General features: G+C 38.6%; 1 protein-coding gene and 1 long non-coding RNA gene across 3 annotated transcripts in view; both read right to left on the bottom strand.

Annotated features, from left to right (window-relative positions):
* Positions 1-6,730, bottom strand: part of LOC122076205 (endoribonuclease Dicer homolog 1) — a 29,387-nt gene extending 22,657 nt beyond the window's left edge. Inside the window, exons 1-12 of one of the 2 annotated variants that reach the window (XM_042641527.1) lie at positions 6,655-6,730; positions 5,252-6,458; positions 5,029-5,142; positions 4,130-4,340; positions 3,470-3,864; positions 3,158-3,389; positions 1,881-2,053; positions 1,637-1,759; positions 1,382-1,542; positions 1,050-1,283; positions 732-882; positions 455-637 (exon numbers count right to left, since the gene is read on the bottom strand). In XM_042641527.1, the coding sequence (XP_042497461.1) occupies positions 455-637; positions 732-882; positions 1,050-1,283; positions 1,382-1,542; positions 1,637-1,759; positions 1,881-2,053; positions 3,158-3,389; positions 3,470-3,864; positions 4,130-4,340; positions 5,029-5,142; positions 5,252-6,439 (3,165 nt within the window). In that variant the 5' untranslated portion in view covers positions 6,440-6,458; positions 6,655-6,730. The remainder of the gene's footprint in view (positions 1-454; positions 638-731; positions 883-1,049; positions 1,284-1,381; positions 1,543-1,636; positions 1,760-1,880; positions 2,054-3,157; positions 3,390-3,469; positions 3,865-4,129; positions 4,341-5,028; positions 5,143-5,251; positions 6,459-6,654) is intronic. The other variant, XM_042641526.1, reaches the window with a different exon arrangement.
* A 4,565-nt stretch (positions 6,731-11,295) lies between these two features.
* Positions 11,296-13,454, bottom strand: LOC122077508. Its single transcript, XR_006139811.1, has 2 exons — positions 11,728-13,454; positions 11,296-11,427 (listed from the first exon to the last, which is right to left on the bottom strand). It is a non-coding gene; the product is annotated as an uncharacterized LOC122077508 (long non-coding RNA).
* Positions 13,455-21,326: the final 7,872 nt, after the last annotated feature.

Raw genomic sequence — 21,326 nt, 5'->3', positions numbered from 1 at the left:
AGACCAATAATTCTGACATGATTTCAAGAGCTGCTCTCTAATAAACCTCAATTATTAACATTTAAATAGCAGACTATTGACACTGCACAGCAATGATAGAATAGAAAACAATTTCCATGATGAGAAATTCAATTCAATATTCATAAGAAAGTACTTGGATACCATGTATATACTATTACACAAGCTTAGACGTGCAGATAGCAGTGAGGAGCAACTCTCAGGATATAAACAAAAACACTAAGAGCATGATATTACACCATAGATCACAAAGAAGCTTCATACAAAAGCACTCAGATCCACAAAAGGCATACGAAGGGACATGCCACAGTGAAAGCAGTACAAAGCACATCTATGTACACAACTGAAATCTAGCAAGTACAAACTCTGTTCAGTATTGTTGGCTCCAGTCAGAAACAATGATACAGTAACCCTCCATGTGCAAAAAAGACCTTACCCGTAGAATATCAGCCACACCTTCAGGATAGAACTCTCTATGCCTTGCAGTTCCAGGGAGAGGGTCACCCTCATCATTCTGGTTAACCTTTTCTCCTTCTTCCCCACTTCCCTTGTCTGGCAAGAGCATGTCAGTGAATGCCCCCATCTCATGAAGTTTCTTGCAGGCAGCCAAACAAACAGCCTGGTAATTAAGAAAAATCTTGGATAAGAACATAGAGGAGATGATATCATAGAGAACCAGATTTTTAATGAGGCTTTATGATAGAATAGCATGCCTGTTGTGCAAGGCGCATTGAACTACATAAAGGACCCTCGAGCTTTTCAAAAGGTGCATTACAGGGAAGCTGAAGCTTGCATGAATATTCTGTGGAGCCACCAGGCTTCTCATGCCGCTCCATGATAAACTCAGGACGAAGAATTGAATATCTGTATACAGGAGGGAGACTTCAATAAGAAAAATGTGTGAAATGTTATGTGCAATTCTCTTAAAACTGATATCATCAACTAGTGACTTGTGCTAAAATGGCCCACCAGAGGATGACAAATTCATTCTTCCTGTGTCTTTTAACATCACATGACAGAATGAAGGGTACCTGTCACTAGGCAGCTGGGAGCAGTAGAAATGGATGAGTCCAACTGAAGAATTCAGGCTCACAACAGCACCAGTTGACTCCACCTGATACACTGTTCCTGGTGCCGTATCCACTGAATTTAATTTTGAAGTACCCTTCAGGTGACTTAGGTCAGTTCTCTCTATAGCCTCCTGACGCAATCTCTCCTCACTGTTCCGAGCATTTCTTAGGAATGTCTCATGTGATAAATTTCCCCTGAGAAGATAAGTTTGAATCAGATTACTCACGTCCACAATTAGTTCAAAACTCTTAAGATAGTTAAGATGGTCCAACATGTGGACCATCAGTATTACCTCTCGACCATCAAAATGTAATCAGACCCTGGCTTCCTTGCACGACCTCTAGACTGAATGTATGCCAAAACAGTTTTTGCAAGGTCAAAGCGAATGACAACATTGCATTGCCGAATATCTAGCCCTTCTTCGGCAACACTAGTGGCCACCAACAATGTCACCTGCAAATCAGATACATTCAGTCTTTTAAGGAAGACTAACTTACTAACCCATGGCAGTAACAGGGTTGACTTTGATTTTAAATTCTAAACATACTCGACCATCACGAAACTTGTTGATTGTGTCCTGCATCTGGCATGTACGCATTTCTTGACTATTGTTGTGCCCAATCAGACTTGCACACTTAACAAAACTTAGAGATGGAAGCTCGGCAAAAACCTATACACATGACAGGAGATAATGCATCATCCTAATAAGACCACTTGATGGAAGGAACAAAAGAATCAAGAAATACATGACACACAGTAGACATCACATGTATAGGCATTCTTATCCCAACCTTAGGAAGAACCAAGGCAGCAACAACCCGCTCTACAAAAATGATTGCACGAAAATCTTCTGTATATTGATACTTGAGAAGAATTTTGATCAACGACTGCACTTTTGGAGTCACTTTCCCATCTGCTACAGCTGCTCCAATTATCACATCCACATGCTCTCCACCAGAAACAACTAAATAATATGCAGTTTGTCAATATGGAAAACATGTCAGCTAGTTCCAACACCATGCAGAAAGAAAAAATGGAAAAAAAAGGGGGGGCGGGGGGAGGAGAAATATGTCAAGGCTAGATGCAAAGAGAGGGATGACTGGTATTGGGTGTTCTCAATCAAACACAATGAGATTCTTTGTGGTTTTCTTAATCTAAAATGATGAAGCATAAGTCATGATCAAAGGTTTTTCAGAGGCTTTACTGGAACAGCTTCACAACAAAAGGAAAATTAAACAATGTGGTGAACAGAAGTCAGCTAGGAACCCACGAGGAAGCACAAGAGGACCAATAACCTGTTTCTCTTTCAACTTTGGTCACATCGAGTGAGTTTGATCCCAGTTCAACAATTCCAATTAACCCATTGAATGCATTTGATGCAGTCCCACAATTCCAATATAACTATTGCTTCATGAGTACATCGAAAGGTCATCCCATTGTTCATAGACCATTCGCAGTAAAAGAAAACAATTTCTCTGGCAACGAAAGTATGCGAAGGACACCACAAATCAAAGGAAAGCAAGTAAATCAAAAGCAATATTTTCCCTCGTTCAATTAAGTTATCTAAACACGATGCTTCAATCAAGTAATATATGGAAACGTTTTGTCCTCTATTCAAATGACTTTGGCCCCACTAGCATATTTATTACGATTCTAAAAACATGATAATCTTTTACTGACAATGCTTTAATAGTGCAGCATCTACAAGAGAAACCACTCACACATTTCTTTAATCTTACCACAACATGTATTTTATCAGAAAAAGCCGCACATTACAGTATCCATTTTAGTGTCTCTTCTGTGTACAATCTGTCATTAAATCTCAAGCTTATGTCCTCCTCCATAAATCAATAAACAAATTTGGTGCATTTGTCACATAATAAAGACATAGCTCAATAGGACCATGGAAGTCACTAATACAACTCGTTATCAGTTTATCTATGCTAATAAAGAAGATACATAGTTCAACTGGATACACTTTGATACATGAAAAGCATCAAATACTAATTCTTCTTAAAAAGAAACTAATTTGATTAACTAGATTAGTGCCAAAATTAATAGTACTCACCATGACTGTCAGGGAGCTCCCCCTCCTCAATCTCATCAATGCTAGCCCCCTCCAGAGCACCATCACTCTCTGTTTTTATATTTTTTGCATCCCTATGAGAAACTGCTCCCTCAGACAAGTGACATTGTAAAAGAGATACAACTTTACTCAAGTACGATTCTTGAAACTTCACATCAAGCTGGTAATTTGCCCTTTCATCATTTTGTAAGGCCATCAAAAATGAATGTGCAACCTGAAGAAAATGGATGAAGACTACTTACACTTATGTTCTAAAAGGACACAAATGCAACAAGATTTATTACCAGAGAGTACCTTATAAGCACACCACTGTCCCAATTCTCCCAAAGCATAGTTTATGGCCCTCAACTTCTGAATTAGATTAGCGGCTCCATCACTTTCCGTTCTTTCAGAAACACCATAAACAAGGCGTAGCTCTTCTTTTGCCCCAGCATCTCTAGCCCCCATAAATTGCCATTTGCTTCTTCTGGAACTTGCATGGGCAGCTTCTTCAACCGCCTGTTCCATTTGTTTTATTTGTTCATGAAGGGAGCACAATGTAGCTGCTTTGTCATATTCAACCACAATTTCTGAAGGCGTTGGGACATATTTCTCCAGCTCTTTACGGTCTTTTATTGTACAAACTACGGAATCCAGCTTGCTTTCAAGATTACGAATCTTAATAGCACAATCCTCTTGGCTGGAAACACCTGCACTCGGAAGAATTAGCAATCACCTAATAAAAAAAACTAATTTTTTTGGGCCAGGGGGATGAAGAAGAAAGGGGTGGAAAAGATATGTATATACAAGAGGAAAATAACCAAGAACAGAAACTAGAGATTCCTGGTAGACAAGATGAATAGAACGGTAATCACAATTTTTTTGGGCAAAAAGCACAGTGAAGTAAAGAAGGTGAAAGGAGGTATAAGGAAGAGAGACAAGAGACATCAAGCCAACCCCACAATGGAAACATACCCTTCAAATTGACAGGAGAGGCTGTCATCCCGAAAACAGCTGGTCTCTTCTCCTTTGGAGTTGTATGATAGAACTCAGACATCACTAACGAATATGGATGTTTCTTCACAGCATGATGGCACTCGTCCAAAATGAGGAGATGAATGGCTTCCATTTTGATAATGCTGTGCCGGAGAATGTTCAATAAAATTTGAGCGGTCATTACTAGAACCTGCAAAAGAAAGAAGTGGCTATAGTTACATGGGAAAATGAGTCAAGACAAGCATGATCTCTCTCTATCGCATGCAGGTACAAGACACCAATACCGGCAATGTTTCATTAAGTAACCTTAGAAACCTTTAAAATCATCCATTTTAATAGTTTTAGGATTCGTTTTTTATCTTTGGATAACCAATGCCCAACTTACGACATTCTGAATCGCAAAAAACAAAAGTGCTATGAATGACAACCGCAACATAAGTAAACTGATTGGCCACAAACTGCCACTTGCAAAGAGCGCCAACTCTATATGAAATAGCAATGGTAGTCCGATGAGGTTGGAAATTGTGATACCACCATACTAGAGATATGTATACTCAAGAATTTGAAGGAAATGTTTTTCACTGTAGGAATTGGTATCTATTCTCAAGGTTACTTTTAGTTCACCACTGTCCGGATTTGAGCACTCTTAGCTTTGGAGAGGTTCTGGATTCAGAGGAAGAGATTGCTTACAGCCAGGATAATTCAAAGCACTTAGATCACCATTACATAAAGGAGAATCCATATATTTAACTCCCATAATGAATTAGAAAAAATGCATTATATGAAATAACGTGAAGATTCATGCTTATGATGTAAAAGCTACTAGGAATCATGTAAATAAGCTTAACACTGACACATGCACAAGACGCATAAGATACCTGTTTTGATTCAAACTCACGCTGCCATCTACGGGCATCCCAGAAATCTTGACCCATTTCGCCACAAAAGTGGCCTACTTTGTAACCTGTTCTCTCCCGAATAACTTCTGCTTGCTGAAATTAGAAAGTGTGTGAGATATCAACTCAAGATGCAGCACGGGAAAATGTATTGAGTAACAAATGTAAACTCACAAGCAGACGAAAGGTCGGGAAACACACGTACCTGATAAACAAGTGGGACTTTGGGGACCAAAAAGATTGCCAGCATTTTCTTATTTTCTCTGAGCATATCATTGCAAACACTCTTGATAAGGAGAACGGCTATGAGGGTCTTTCCCGCACCAGTTTCAAGAAAAGCTATTGTGTTTTTATTCTTGGCCTGTTCGAGAACATCTAATTGGTACTTCCTAGCCTGCTCCTCAGCTGGTTTCTCCTCCTTCTCATCGGGTTTCTTCTCGGAGCTCTCAATGTGTTGCGGGATTTCTTCCTTGGCTCTCTTTGACTCTCTATTATTCTCAGTCTCCCAAGAACCAGAATGAAAAACCATCTTTCCAGTTCGATCTCTCTCCCAATAACCTCTTCTTTCTCTGTCCCTCCAGTCCCGCTCCCTGCTGTCCCTCTCCCTGTTGTCCCTCCTGTCGCCACAGTAACGTTCCCTCTTACTACTTCGAACCGTATCCCTCCTTTCAATCTCTTCCCGACAACGGGGCCTCTTCCTGCTTGAACGTAGTACCCTCGACAGATCATGCCGGCTAACAGAAAAAACCCTCTCATCACTGGAGTCACTAGGACGAGGCCTTTTGATACATCTGTCTGCGTCACCACGCAAGCTACCTTCTCTTCTAACATCAGTATCCCGACCCTCCCGCTTACGGACTCCTCCAATGTCTTTAGGAGACGTAACAAGGACTCCATTGCCGTTAGCAGAACCATTGGACGAGATCTTCTTTCCGTCGGTAGAATCCCAGCCAAGGGGCCGAGCTCCGCCCGGTAGAGTATCTCGTACAATCGTCCGATTCAACTCCCCATATGATGTCGCACCCTGGGGCCCAGCTTCACATGCGGAATGACCATCAATAGAACTACCAACAACAGTCTCATTCTCCACAAGAGGCTGCAGGCCGCATCCGCTCTTAATACTATCAAGGATACGATCAATCCCGCCAAAGAAACAAGCATCAACAGCCTGACAAGAAGCGGTATCGACAATGTCTGGAGCAACCGAATCGAAATCGACCAAGTCAGTAATAAGGTCGCAAGAGATATCCTCGCAAGCATCGAGCCAGTAAGAAGCCCTAGCGTCATCGGGGGAATGAGTCACTCCGTCACCAATGCTTCCGGAAGCCCTAGCGTTGTTGGGGGGAAGAGTCACTCCGTCACCAATGCTTTCAGAAGCCCTATTCTCCTCCATTGATGATGAACTTGAACTACTTCAACAACACATCCATCAAAAGTAGCAATCAATAAAGCAACGAAACTTGAAGAGGCCGATAGAAGAAGAAAGAGGAAAGACAGTCAAGCACAGAAAAGCATCACAATCTCGAGTTACAAGAGCAACAGACAGAAAGCAAAAAATAAATAAATAAATGGAGGAAGATAGAAGAAAGACAAAATAAGATAACGAACAGGAACAGTATATGCCAGGTTAGGTTTTTCGTGATTGTTGGCTGTGAACTTTCTTCCCCCCCACCCCTCCCCTCCCCTCCCCTCACCAGTCACCGCCGCAGATGCTTTTATTGTTTGTTGCCCTACCACAGCACCAACAAAATGTTGCAGAGAGCGTTGATAGACCGTACGAAGCACGCAATTGTTACTGCGAAACAACACAACTGAAACTCAACTGAACTGCGAAGTTGGAAAAAGAAGACCTTTTTTTTTTCATTTTTCTTTTCTAAAAAACAAAAGGAGCCAACTGTGAAGATTCGAACGGCCTATCGACGCGACTCTGTTCCACTTTCTTCCCCTTTGTCTCTCTCTCTCCGTCTTGCAGTTTTCTTCCCGTCTCTCTAATCTCTCACACACGACAGGGTTCAGGAAGACAAATAGAGAGGAGAGAGAGAGAGAGAGAGAGAGAGAGAGAAGCGAAAATGGAGCACCATAAGATGAATATATATGGCTAGGGTCAGTAGTCACGCAGACGAGAACGAGCCAGAGCCCGATAAAAGTGGGTTTTATCCCACGTGTAACGGTTAGATTAAGCCGGTCGGCTGTTGCCGTCCCTGATCGTACAAAATCAGATCTCCCTCTTCACCCACCACCAGTGTAACAAGGATTGTTGTGATTGGACGAGAGATCCTCCAATGACAGAATAGAGAAGGGCATGCCCACTAGTGCAACGGTGGGGTGTGCCGACGTGGGAGGCGACCTGCTTCCCCTTTCTTTTGTTTTGCCCGTACTCTCGAGTAACTGGAGAACAACTGTGCCCCAAGGCCAGGCGCCCTCTCTCTCTCTCTCTCTCTCTCTCTCTCTATTCAAGGTGGAGGTGAATCATAAGGTTTTCACCGCTGCAGGGTGGGGAGGTCCGTAATGTATGCAATCAGTATTATGCGTTGCGAAAATATTATTTTTTTATTTAAATCTTCTACGATCAGTCGGCCACTAAATAATAATTGAACAATCTTAGCCAAAACCCTCTGATAGAATATCATCGTTCTCTTATATTTAAATAATAGTAGATTAAAAAATAAATAAAAGCCATGTCTAGCTATCATGCAGAACCGATAACACCCATGGTCATGGCATTGTAACCTCTTTTGACAAAATCTACGTGTTTTTTTTATCTTAATCCCATTAACATTGCTCGACAAAGTTTCCTATTTGATGGCTCTACTCTAGCCTAGGTTTCTTGAGCCAATCCTAAGATATCATTTTCTAATTGAGCTAAGGTTAAATACCATATTCTAAATGTCCATTTGCTTCTTTGGATACTTCCTTGAAGATGTTATGTGATAATGAATAAATCAGGTGTTGATGGGATAGTTTGAATACGAACCTAGTGGTTGATGGACGAATGAGTCATATGTGTGTGTGAGAGATATCAGCCACTATACCAAAAAAAAAAAAAAAAAGATACCAGTCAGAAGGAGAAGACCTAGGTTATTGACCCATCCATAGATGCAATTCATGATTCTATGACAATATAGTGTGTCATTGTGGAAGATACACCGGTTAAGTTTAGGCAAAGAATGCATAAACCAAGATTTCATCCCCAAGGCGGCTAAAATGGGGCATTGTGCTACGTTTTCGCTCCCTTCCCCCTTACTTCAAGTAAAATAATTAAAAAGAGATTCTGAGTGATTTGTTAATTTTAATCTAAAAAATAAAGACATGTAGAGTAGAAGTACCACCATCATCTAGCCCGGATGGCTAGGAAAAACATCTCTACTGTAGTTTTTTTTTTGGGTGATCTCTAACGTAGTGTATGATGCTTTGCCATTAGATTTATTTAAACGCAACTTTATATTTTTCTTTAAAATAAATAATTTTTTGTGTAATGCACATATCATGAATACACATAAATTTCTATAAATCACCATTCAATTGAAGTATTTGAAAGATACATTTCCATAAGAAGAGTAAACAATTTTGGTGATTGTCAATGGTCCATATTATTATTATTATTATTATATTTTTTTTTGGGGTGGGGTAAGAGTTTCCAAAGGACACTAGGAATCATGGATATATCTCTGTAAATGATTTGAGAAATAATAGAAACTAAGTTTTACTGAAACGTCACCTTTTTTTGTTGGGTAGGAAGAACCAATCATCTTAGAATGTGATACGCTCAAATTAGTCGCCCAGTGAGACAAAGACACGTGGCATCCAAGTTAGGGACACGTGGCACCCAACCAAGGGATATCCACTATGACCAGGACTTCAGAGATCAGAAGAAGGGGGAGACTTGAATCCCCCTCAACCGATAGAGGTGCGAGAGGACTCTAACTACGTGAGGAGGAGGAGATACTCCAATAGGGAATATTTCCCACAAAGATAGGAAGACGTATCGCAGTAGGACTTGGAAGGAGGTAATCCTGTAAGAAGGAACCCTAAAAGACAGAACAGGTAAGTAAAAAGAAAAATGTTCACACCATTACTCCTGTGAGAACACTGTTCTGCGAGTCTCTAACTTGAGCGTCTCAGGACTAATCCCGAAGCCACCTCTAGGCCTCTGCCTTATGTCCTTGTGTAGGATCGGAGCTCAACCTCATACAGATTCTCGACAATAACAAAATGTATTTCATTTTCTTCAAAATGCCCTTATATGGGTTGATGGGAGCAAGTTATGGCCATGTTGGTTAGCAATTTCTCTCTTTTTTTTGGTTTAATATTTTCATTTAAATTTTATATAATGGCTAAGGAATGCTATCATATAAATGGCTTCCCTTACCAATTAAGTCTACAAAGCCATTCAGTAAATCTATTGGAGAAACCTTACATAGTGCCAATATTGATGTGTCACATACATGCACTGAGGCCACGTATATGGATTTATTCGTGAGTCTCAAACAATGGCAAGATGATCTCCTTTACAGGATTATAGGTGTGTTGTTTGTGTTCGAGGTTGATGTTAATGAATGGAAATTCATACGCTTTATTAAAATGGGAATATTAATCTTACATCTCAAATGAAATCCAGTTTATGTTATTATTCATGAATGGAACAAAATTAAGATTTTTCTTTCCCAAACTCTAATGCCTAAGACGACGTCCAAGCAAGCACTCATTTCTCGTACCAAATGATCTCCTGCCCTATCTATAGTTTAATTCTTCTTAATACTTCACTCACCCGACTCTTTGTGTCTTGCAAATACAGTAAAAGTTAAACAATCCAGATCCCAATCACACTTGTTCAGGCCCCAGGGTGGTGGTGATTTCCTTGTAGACAGACAAAGACAATGTTTGAGCATAATACTACTCTCAAGAATCTTCATCTCCTTATCTCCTTTAGCCAATACATGTTGACACAAGATTTTCCCATCACATAAAGCCTCCCACTATCTATAGCTTTTACTTCTTTTCCCCAGAATCATGTTTCAGGATAAGATATCCCCACAACCAACCAAGCATGTTCTCCCAAAGCTACCAAAACTGCCATCAAATTGATCCGACGCTAATACCTATTCACCCACTCGGCACAGAAAAAATGATAGCGGTAACATCTATACAAAGTCCAATGATCTTGGGTTGAATCACCGCCGTATGATCCACAGAGCTACATGTGTGGTGTGGGTGGGCATCGTGCAAACCCTTTTTTTGTGTGTGTGTGTGGGAGAGAGAGAGAGAGAGAGAGAGAGAGTATAACGTTCTTTTCGATGGTCAAATGTTTGGCAAATATAACTGAATCAGCTGACTATAAGTTTATGACATACAGTTCGAAGATCAAACATCAAAGAAATTACCAAACATTAAAGTTATTACTGTTTCTCTAATCAATAAAATCAAGAACAATGAAAAATCAGATAACAAGACCTGTCACGTTGAAGATTTAAATGAACAACTTCCATGTGAACCATGGTTCATGATAAACACCAACGATAAGAACCCACAACGTGCACTCTTTGATGCAATTTCTTGGAGATATGGCAGCTACAAAGTTCTTAAAAGGATTTCAACCTCTAGCGCGGAGGGGACAGAAGCACTCGGCTAATAATACCCGTGGCTTCAATGTAGCGATCCACACATCTTGAAACACAACTACTTTCACTCCCACTCAGGCTTGTCCCTGGCTTTGTAATGCACCTTTCAAAGCACTTCCCTCTTATTGTCTTGGGTGTAATCACAATAGTAAAACAGAATTAGGATAATTACACTTTAATTCTTTTACTCCTAATTATTAAAAAGGAGAAAAGAAAATAGAAAAACAAAGTAAAAATAAAAAGGTTACAAAACACAAAAGGCATCATAGTCGTGTTAAAATGTGTGATCATAGTTTTCCACCAAGTATAAAAGTCGGTGATCTTTCAACAAAGACAGCTTTCTAACAGCACATTTTTGTGTAAATGTATGTCATCATAGTTATGTGCCAAATACATAGGTTGGTGATCTTTCGATGAAGACCACTTTCTAACACCACATTTTGTGCACCTTTTTCTAATCCATTGTACATAAAGATACATGACAAAAATAAATAAATGAATCTATCCTTTTGAACCAATAGTTTCCTACGTGGTTCCCAGAAACATTAACATATAGATGAAATAATTCAACAAGGGAAGAATAATGGTGTAGGGTCAAAGAAAACAATAATCAAACAGATTAACAGAAATGTTAAGGATAGAAAAAACTGGCCTGGGCATGGTATCAAAGTACAGCATTTGTTCTACAAGTGATGGGATCATCAATACAATTATCAAATATGAGGACAGCACCACATGTGGCCAGTCTCATAGAAACATGTTCCTGGAGAAAGAAAGCAGAAGCACAATCTGGCCTTTAGGGAATCAGGAACAATTGAATGCAGACAAACCAAACAAAACAAACTATTTCTATAGCATTTTTACCCTTCCATCTAGAAATCAAACAAAACAAACAAACAATGGCCCACAAGGACTCAATAGCTCTAATAGGACTGACATTTCAGATAACTATTTCTAATCAACTTCTAGATGCTGAATGTTTTTGGCAAACTAGAGTCCATAACATCTGCTAAGTGAAATAAAAGATCAGAATTCTTCAGTGAGAGATCAGAGAAGTATGCACCCTTTCCGCAGCCCATGTCCAGGTGAGCACCTTCTCGGTAGTCCAGGATTTTCAAAGCTTTATTCTGTCACTTGGCCAAAATAAAGCGTAGGACTAGATTAGCATATTGTGGAACATCGGAAATTTAATGGGAAAAAAGTGTGGAATTGACATGTGTAACAAGAAGAAGAAGAAGAAGAACGAACATAGCTCGTATACAAGAGACATGATTGAAGGAAAAAATGCTAAAGAATTAGATGACCATCGACTTTGGTATACTAGGGACAACAATAATAGAAATGGGGTGAGAGTAGTAGCAGATAAAGATATAAAAAATGATGTTGTACAATGCTAAAAGATTCGGTGATAAAATAATGTCCATTAAACTTGTGTTAGGAAAAGGGATAATTAATATAATTAGTGCTTACACACCCCAAATTGGATTAGATGAAAATACGAAGAAACATGAAATAACCTAGAGGGGGGATGAATAGGTTATACTAGTGGAATTAAAATCTTTTCGAATATATCGGATTCCCAAATGTGACTATGAATTAAAAACTAGTGCGGAATAAAAATTCACAATCACACTACACCGAGATTTATAGTGGTACACCAAGATTTATAGTGGTTCGACTCAATCCGAATCTAGTCCACTCCCTACAAGATCCTCTTGTAAGGTATTCCACTAGTACTCCCTTTCAGTACAGTAGGTAGGGAAGAAAACCTTTTACACAATCTCCTTTATAGGTAGAGAGGCACCTTTACAATCTCCTTTATGGGTAGAGAAGCACCCTTACAATCTTATTTGGATAAGAGAATCCTACACTAGCCTAAGTATAGTCTAGACAAGTGTAATAAAGAAAAGTGGAATAAAGTTTGAGTTACCTCGTGCGGTGCGTGCTATGAATATGAAATGAATAAAAAATTGCACCTTAGTTGTCTCCTTTTGTATATGAAGGTTGATGGAGCCTTCTAACCAGCACTTGAGTTCCTTGGAACTTGAGCTTTAATCACAAAGTTGGAACTCAAAGAATAATGTTTGACTGTCACTTAATGGCTTTGCTAATGATTGTTTAATGCTCACTTAATTGGTTATTAATAAAGCCATTAGTGGGGTATTTATATGGGAGAGGGTTGGGCTTAATTTGGGTAACAGTATCTCCAATTTAGGAATGAGTATAAACTCAAACGGGAAAAAATTGTCTCAACCGGTAGGTACCGGATCATGTTACCGTTGCCCACAATATAGCCGTTAGACTCATAAAACTAACCTTTGTGTCCAAAATATAGCCATTAGAGGTGTTCAGGAGGCATCCGGTAGGTACCGGTTCAATCCGGTAGATACCGGATGGCCTTTGTTGGCCATATCTGAGATGTAAATCTCATCCGGAACCAATCCGACCAACCGGAAGAATATCCGGATCCATCCAGTAGGTACCAGATGGTCTCTATTGGTCATATCTAAGAAATTTTTCATCACAAAGGCTATCCGGTAGTTACCGGTTCAATCCGGTAAGTACCGGATCGTCTCTGTTTTGTGTTTTTGATTGTCTATCAAATATGAGCATGAGACCAATCTACTTAGGTTGCACTTAGGGTCTTTCTAACATGTATATGTATGAGTGTGGTGCATGCATAGTTTTTAAGGCGTTGGTAAGGCAACGCACTGATGCGGTCTAGAGATGGCAAGGCAGTGCTCCGCTTTACATGAAGTGGCGCCTTATAGGATTTTTTTTTAAACACATTTTAAAATTACTTGATGAAGATTCCAAATATATATTTTTTATTGATAGGTGTATGGTTTTGTTAACACTTGAGATGTATGGAATCAGCTTTACTCCACAAAAAATAACCAAAACAAACAAAACAAAAACACGATTAACAAACAAGGTTTGGATTTTGTCAAGGGTTTTAAGAAAGGGCTTTGAGAAGGAATCAAGGAACAAGGAAGAACCACTGATCCAGGTGACCATTTTGCTCCGGTAGCGGTGAGCTTCATTCTTCTTTGACAGGAGTAGAAATATAGTGGATGACCTTATGGCTTAGGCACTCATTTTGGTATCATAGAGGTAAGTATAATAAATGCTTGTATTTTTTATGTCTTCTTTTCTTTATATTTATAATTTTTTTTCATAATTATATATTTATATTATATGTTAATATGTTATGATGATTGATGAAGATGAACTTAGTTTATTCATTTTATTGATTTGTTTTCTTAATGAATATCTTACATTGGTATGAATATGAACCTTTAATATTTATTTAACATATGAGTAATAGGATTCAACTAGGATTTGAGCCAAATAGATTGGTTTTATAAAAAAGTTATACATGAACGCTTTAGTCAATAAGGCGACGTTTTATGCCCGCCTTATCGCTAAGGTGCTCCGAAAGACCTTCAAACGCCTCCTTCACCTTACCGCCTTAAAAACTATAGGTGCATGTCAGTGTGTGCTATTACAACCTATTCTAGGGATGAGTCTTCAAGTCTTCGATCACTTACTTCGAGCTAATCCTCCATATTATTGAGCTAGAGATCACACAACCTCGTGTCTTGATCCTTCACATCACACTTGGTATGAAAATGATTAGTTGCACACACACACTTGTTTGTTATCATCAAAACCATTATGGAGAGCGGTATACCCAACAATCTCCCCCTTTTTGGTGATGACAAACAAGTGGATTAAAGAAATGAAGAGTTTTGAAAATTGCACATTTGTTTAATAATTTTCTCAATTTTCTCCCCCTTTGTTTATGAATCAATGATTTCTTTAATCGAGATTTCTCTCCCCCTTTGTCAACAACAAAATGGGAAGGAGGCCCAACTAGCCAACATAGGCTCCCCTTAAGCACATGCATGGTATAGTAAGCAAATAAGCACAAAAATCATGAGAGCAAAACATAGATTCATTAATCTAAGAAAAAGTAGTACATAACACAGTGCCATACATAGGGCACTGTTCACAAGTAAACATAAAAAAGAACATGAAGTTATAAAGCACACATCATAGAAGACAAATAGATCCTAAAACTACTAGCACATATGGAGTCCCTAGTGGCAACTATTCTTCCCAATCCTTGATGGCTTGCAGAATCTCTTGGGTTTTCACATCTATGTGACTCTTGATGCGCGTCTCCATAGCTTCTAGCTTCTCATCCAGCCATTTCTCAGTTACAACTTTATTCGAGGAGCTGCCTTCTCCTTCTTTAGTAGGGTGAGGAGTGGCTATTCCCATGTGGTGGACGGAAGTGATGTCTATTTTGGGCTTATCCTTCTTTGCATACTCACCTACCAAGTTGACTCAAAAATGAGCAAAGATCTGACCTAGGATTCTTCCATAGGGAAGGTTGCTGATGTGATCTTTGTTCCCGGCATATATCATATGACGAATGATGAGGTAGGGAAGGTTGATCTGGACATTGTCGCATATGCAATAGGAGATGTAGGCTTGAAGAGGGTTGAGTTCATCCCTGTGTCCACTCTTGGGCAATATATTGTAGGATACAATATAGGAGATGACTCGAGCAAAATCGGTATGTTCGTTCACTTTGGTTGTTGTGCCTCCAACATAGTTCTTCGTGATTTTGCCATAAATTAGGTTGTGATCCATGAATTCCTTTGAGTCTTTCTTGGTTATCAAATAATTTAGGTGGCCGGTGGCTTCGACACCAAGAATGGCACCTAACTGCTCAATCCCAAATTCAATGGGAACACCCTTCACCAAGCTTCGGATCCAAATGTTCTCTTCATATCCTTCCACAATGAGGTTTCTTTAGATTTGAATTTAGACTTACCTTTTTCTCCATAGGACTTTTCACCATGAGCATTGTTCTTTTATGTTACTCTTCTCTTCTTCTTAAGGAATTTGAATTTGTGATGAGGGATATTTCCTTTTGCATATCGAACTCTTCATCGTCATCGTCATCACTTACTTCCTCAATGGTTTGAGAAGACTTTAATGTTATAGTCCTTCTTTTGTTTTCAAGAATAGGTTTGTCTACCTTTAACTCAACTTCATGAGTTTGTAAGGATCCCAACAAGTAATCAAGGGACACTTTTGTCAAATCTTTAGCTTCTTCTATTGCAGTCTTCTTGGGTCTCCAAGCTGTTGGTAATGCTCTCAAGATTTTTCTAACATTTTCAGCATTAGTGTAAGTCTTACCTAAGCTTTTAAGACTATTCACAATATCAGTAAAGCGTGTAAACATTTCAATAATAGATTCATTCTCTTTCAAGAAAAATGATTCATAATCGGAGACAAGTTGATCTACCTTTCTTTCCTTTACCTCTTCCGTACCTTCGTGTGTGACTAGGAGCATGTCCAAAATTTCTTTGGCGGTATCACATGCTATGATCCGGTTGAACTCTTGCTTGTTGAGAGCACACTGAAGAAATGTGATAGCTCAAAAATTGTATTGGATGAGCATTATGTCTTCGGCAATCCACTCCGTCTCGTCCTTCGGTACTCTTTCCTTCAACATCTTTTGTGATTACATAGGGTCCGTTCTCTATGGCTCTCCACACAAGAATATTATGTCCACAAACAAAATTTTTAAACCTACATTTCCAGAATGAGAAATTTTCTCCATTGAAGTAAGGGGATCTTGAGGCATTCAGGTCTTCTAGTGGTCCTTGGGGTGTGGTCATGGTCTTTGACTCACTTAAGACAATTTAGTCTTACATATTGAGCTCCCGCTCTGATACTTCTGTTTGAAATAACCTAGAGGGATGGTGAATAGGTTATACTAGTGGAAATTAAAATCTTTTCGAATATATCGGCTTCTCAAATGTGATTATGAATTAAAAACTAGTGCGGAATAAAAATTCACAATCACACTACACTGAGATTTATAGTGGTTCTACTCAATCCGAGTCTAGTCCACTCCCTACAAGATCCTCTTGTAAGGTATTCCACTAGTACTCCCTTTTAGTACAGTAGGTAGGGTAGAAAACCTCTTACACAATCTCCTTTACAGGTAGAGAGGCACCTTTACAATCTCTTTTATGGGTAGAGAAACACCCTTACAATATCCTTTATGGGTAGAGAAGCACCCTTACAATCTTATTTGGACAAAAGAATCCTACACTAGCCGAAGTACAGTCTAGACAAGTGTAACAGAAAAGTGGAATAAAGTTTTGAGTTACCTCGTGCGGTGCGTCCTATGAATATGAAATGAATAAAAAATTGCACCTTAGTTGTCTCCTTTTGTATATGAAGGTTGATGGAGACTTCTAACCAGCACTTGAGTTCCTTGGAACTTGAGCTTTAATCACAAAGTTGGAACTCAAAGAATAATGCTTGACTGTCACTCAATGGCTTTGAAAATGATTGTTTAATGCTCACTTAATTGTTTATTAATAAAGCCATTAGTGGGGTATTTATATGGGAGAGGGTTGGGCTTAATTTGGGTAACAATATCTCTAATTTAGCAATGAGTATAAACTCAAACGGGCAAACATTGCCTCAACCGGTAGGTACCGATTGGATCCAGTAGGCACCGGTTGGATCCGGTAGGTACCGGTTGGATCCGGTAGGTACCGGTTGGATCCGGTAGGTACCGGATCATGTTACCGTTGCCCACAATATAGCCGTTAGACTCATAAAACTAGTCGTTGTGTCCAAAATATAGCCGTTAAAGGTGTTCAAGAGGCATCTAGTAGGTACTGGTTCAATCTGGTAGATATCGGATGGCCTTTGTTGGCCATATCTGAGATGTAAATCTCATCTAGAACCAATCCGGCCAACCGGAAGAATATCCGGATCCATCCGGTAGGTACCAGATGGTCTCTGTTGGTCATATCTAAGAAATTTTTCATCACAGAGGCTATCCGGTAGTTACCGGTTCAATCCGGTAAGTACCGGATGGTATCTGTTTTATGTTTTTAACTGTCTATCAACTATGAGCATGAGACCAATCTACTTAGGTTACACTTAGGATCTTTCTAACACGTATATGTACAAGTGTGGTGCATGTCAATGTGTGCTATTACAACCTATCCTAGGGATGAGTCTTCAAGTCTTCGATCACTTGCTTCGAATCTTCGATCACTTGCTTCGAGTCTTCAAACACTTGCTTCAAGTCTTCGATCACTTGCTTCGAGCTAATCCTCCATATTATTAAGCAAGAGATCACACAAGCTCGTGTCTTGATCCTTCACATCACACTTGGTATGAAAATTATTAGTTGCACACACACACTTGTTTGTTATCATCAAAACCACTATAGAGAGTGGTATACCCAACAAAACAATTTTGGGAACACATGTATATAGTAAATCAAAACATAGATTAATGCTCATGGATTTTTTTTTAAATGTTGAATTGTAGGAATTGTGAGTTTATTTGCCCCAGGATAAACCCATAAAAGTGGTCCATTACACTCCAAACACATGGACTGAAGGCCCAACATATACACAACCCAACCCTGGACTTATTCCTAATAAATCAAGCCTAGTTTGGTGAAGAATCTGCATCAACTCTCCCCATCTTGAAAAAATTCGTCCTTAAATTTTGCAGTAATGAGGGGGTAACAACATGTGAGTAGCATCTTTGACCATTCATAAACAAAATTTTGATTGCTTGTAAGCTTTCGGAAGGTAGTCTTCAAGGCGTGGAGCTTTTTCTTTAAAGAACCATAATGGCATAACAACTCTATATGCTCGACCTCTAGATCAATACCAACCGTGAATGTCGGATGCATAGAGTCATCAACGTTAGAAACCTTCTCATCAAGGATTGGAGGAACTAGCTCTTCATTTTCATCATGAATCTCAAAAACTTGTTGGGTAGTGCTCTCAACTACTACCTCATCTTCCACGACTTCAATATTGTCTACTCTGTTTTCTTCAACATAAAACTCTTCAGTAGAATCTTCTATCTCTTGACAATCTGTCTTTGAAGCTTCAAGAACTCTCTCTTCAATGAGAACCTTGACTTCAAGTTCTTTTGGTTTGAATAGAGGTATCTTCACTTCTTATAGAGGTGTTACAGGTGGTATTAACGATTCTGGGACACCAACACGTCACTGCATTCTAGTTAATAGTTCATTCGTTCACAGTATTTGTTGAATTAGTTGTAACATCTTAAAAATATAATCAAAAGCCTCAGGACTAAATTCATTGGTGGTCATGTTTAGCTCTAATGGTCATTCAGGGTTGTTCTCTGCCATGTAGGATACTGTAGAATTTTGGACAGATCTGTAGCACCTTGAGTTATGTAGAGAAGAAGAAGAAGAAGACGATGTAGAGAGAAGAACCTCTCGGGCTTCACACCGCAAAGAGTCACCAGTTCACCACTTTGATCAAACACAAAGTAATATTCTCAGGAGAGAAGTAACAGAAGCATCATAATTTTTTCCATAAAATCATGGGAGTTTTAGGAGCCTCCTCTTCTTTATTTATAATGTTAATGGGGGAGGAAATTACAAATAGAAGGCTCCTTACAAGGAAACCTTAATTTAGTCTCCTAATACATAATTGCTAAAATCTGAAATTAGAAACTTGCTGGAAAATGAAACAAATTACTTGACTCAACTAATAACTTAACTCCTAAGAAATAGGAAAGATAACAACTTAAATTGAACCCAACTACAAAGGAAACTAATGAAAAAGGAAACAAACTAGTTAATCTCATATACAACCTTAATACCCCAGTTTAGACCAATAAAAGTGGCCCATTACACTCCAAACCACATGGACTGAATGCCCAACACATATACAACCCAACCCTAGACTTATCCCTAATAAAACAAACCTAGTTTGGTGAAGAATCTGCATCAAGGAGTGAGAGAGTTGCAGGGTGGACAAAATAGGGAAGAAAGTAGGAGCAATAGGGGTTACAAGCTTGCAGCGGTTGATTGTATTGTCAGTGGGTTTGAAAGAGAGGTGTAGCTGCAGTAAAGCAAGTAGGGTTGCAACATCTCACCCCTCAAACGACTGAGATGCAGATAAGATAATCTAAAGGTTAGAAAGGTGAGTACGTGGGAAATTCCATCCCACTTTGCTTGCACAGAGAACCCTTTCCCTTAGAAAATAAATTAATTACACAAGGAAGGTGGGACTACGATGAAGACAATAATATGATGTGGAACAAGATGTCTACAAATATTACAATATAGCTATAGATATGTTAGGCGAATCTAAAGGAAAGTGACATTCATCTAAGGAAACTTGGCTACAGGATGAAGTTCAAGTAACCATTAAAGCTAAGAAATTTAGTTTTTGAACTTGGCAAATGAATAAGAGGAGGATTTTAAAAAATATAAATACAAATTTGCTCAAAATGAAGCTAAATAGATAATAGGAAAAGCACCAAATAAGAAATAAGGATCCCTATAAAAATTTAGGCACAAAGGAGGGGGGAAAAGATATATATAAATTAGCAAAAATAAAAGAGAGGAAGAGTAGAGATTTCAATCATATTAGATGGCATTAAAAGTGAAGATAAGTGATGAAGAAATTAAAGAGATGGAAAAACTATTTCTACAACTTACTAAATGAATTGTAATAACCATAAAGAAACCACAAATCTTAGATATACACGGAAAATATGACATCTAAAGTAAAGAGGATTTAATGAAGATGAAATAGGTAAAATGGTTAGTTAAGATGGTATCCCAACAAAGGTGTGGAAGAGCTTAGGATTTTGTGGAATAATTGGCTAACTAAGTTGTTCAATAGAGCACAAGAAAAATGTCAGATGAATAGAGGAGAAGCATTGTGGTTCCAATTTATAAAAATAAAGCAATATTCAAAGTTGTAAAACTATAGAGGACAAAAATTATTAGACATACCATAAAATTATGGGAGAGAGAAATTAAAACCCTGCCTGAGATTAGAAAGTAATATATCTAATAACTAATTAGGTATTATGCTAGGATAATCAACTACAGAAGCTATTTTATTTACTCAGGAGACTAATGGAAAGATTTAGAGAATGGAAGAAGAATATCCGTTATTAACTTAGAAAAAACATGTGGATTGAATAAATATGTGGATATAGCTAAAGATATGTATAGTGAAGTAGTCACTAATATAAGAACAATTGGGGGGGGGGGGGGAGAGGGTAGTGAGTTCCCAATTAAATTAGGATTATAATAAGGATCAGCTCGAAGCTTGTATTTGTTTACGCTAATCATAGATGAGCTGACTAGAGAGATTCAAAATCAGATACATTGGTATATTCCTTTTGCTAATGAAATTGTTTTGATGGATGAATACAAAATTGGAATTATGGAAATAAACATTGGAATCAAAAGGTTTAAGATAACTAGAACAAAAAACAAATATGGTGTGTAACTTTAGTAACGACAAATTGAAAACAGGGTGGTGATAATTGATGATAGAGAGATACCGCAAAGTGAAAATTTTAGGTACTTAGATAATTATAATAAGAGAACAAACAGATGATGATGTTGCACAAAGAATTAATGTAGGGTGGATGAAGAGGAGGGGTGCATTCGGAGCGTCATACGGCCAGCAATGATGTATGAGGCTGAATGCTGAGCAATGAAGAAATAACATATAAACACAATTAGTGTAGCTGAAATGAGAATGTTGAGATGGATGAGTGGTAAAACTAGAAAAGAAAAAAAAAAATAAACAAATTGGA

The sequence above is a fragment of the Macadamia integrifolia genome, chromosome 4 (assembly GCF_013358625.1).
Source record: "Macadamia integrifolia cultivar HAES 741 chromosome 4, SCU_Mint_v3, whole genome shotgun sequence".
Classification (NCBI taxonomy): Eukaryota; Viridiplantae; Streptophyta; class Magnoliopsida; order Proteales; family Proteaceae; genus Macadamia; species Macadamia integrifolia.
This window is presented reverse-complemented; position numbering and strand designations above follow the sequence as displayed.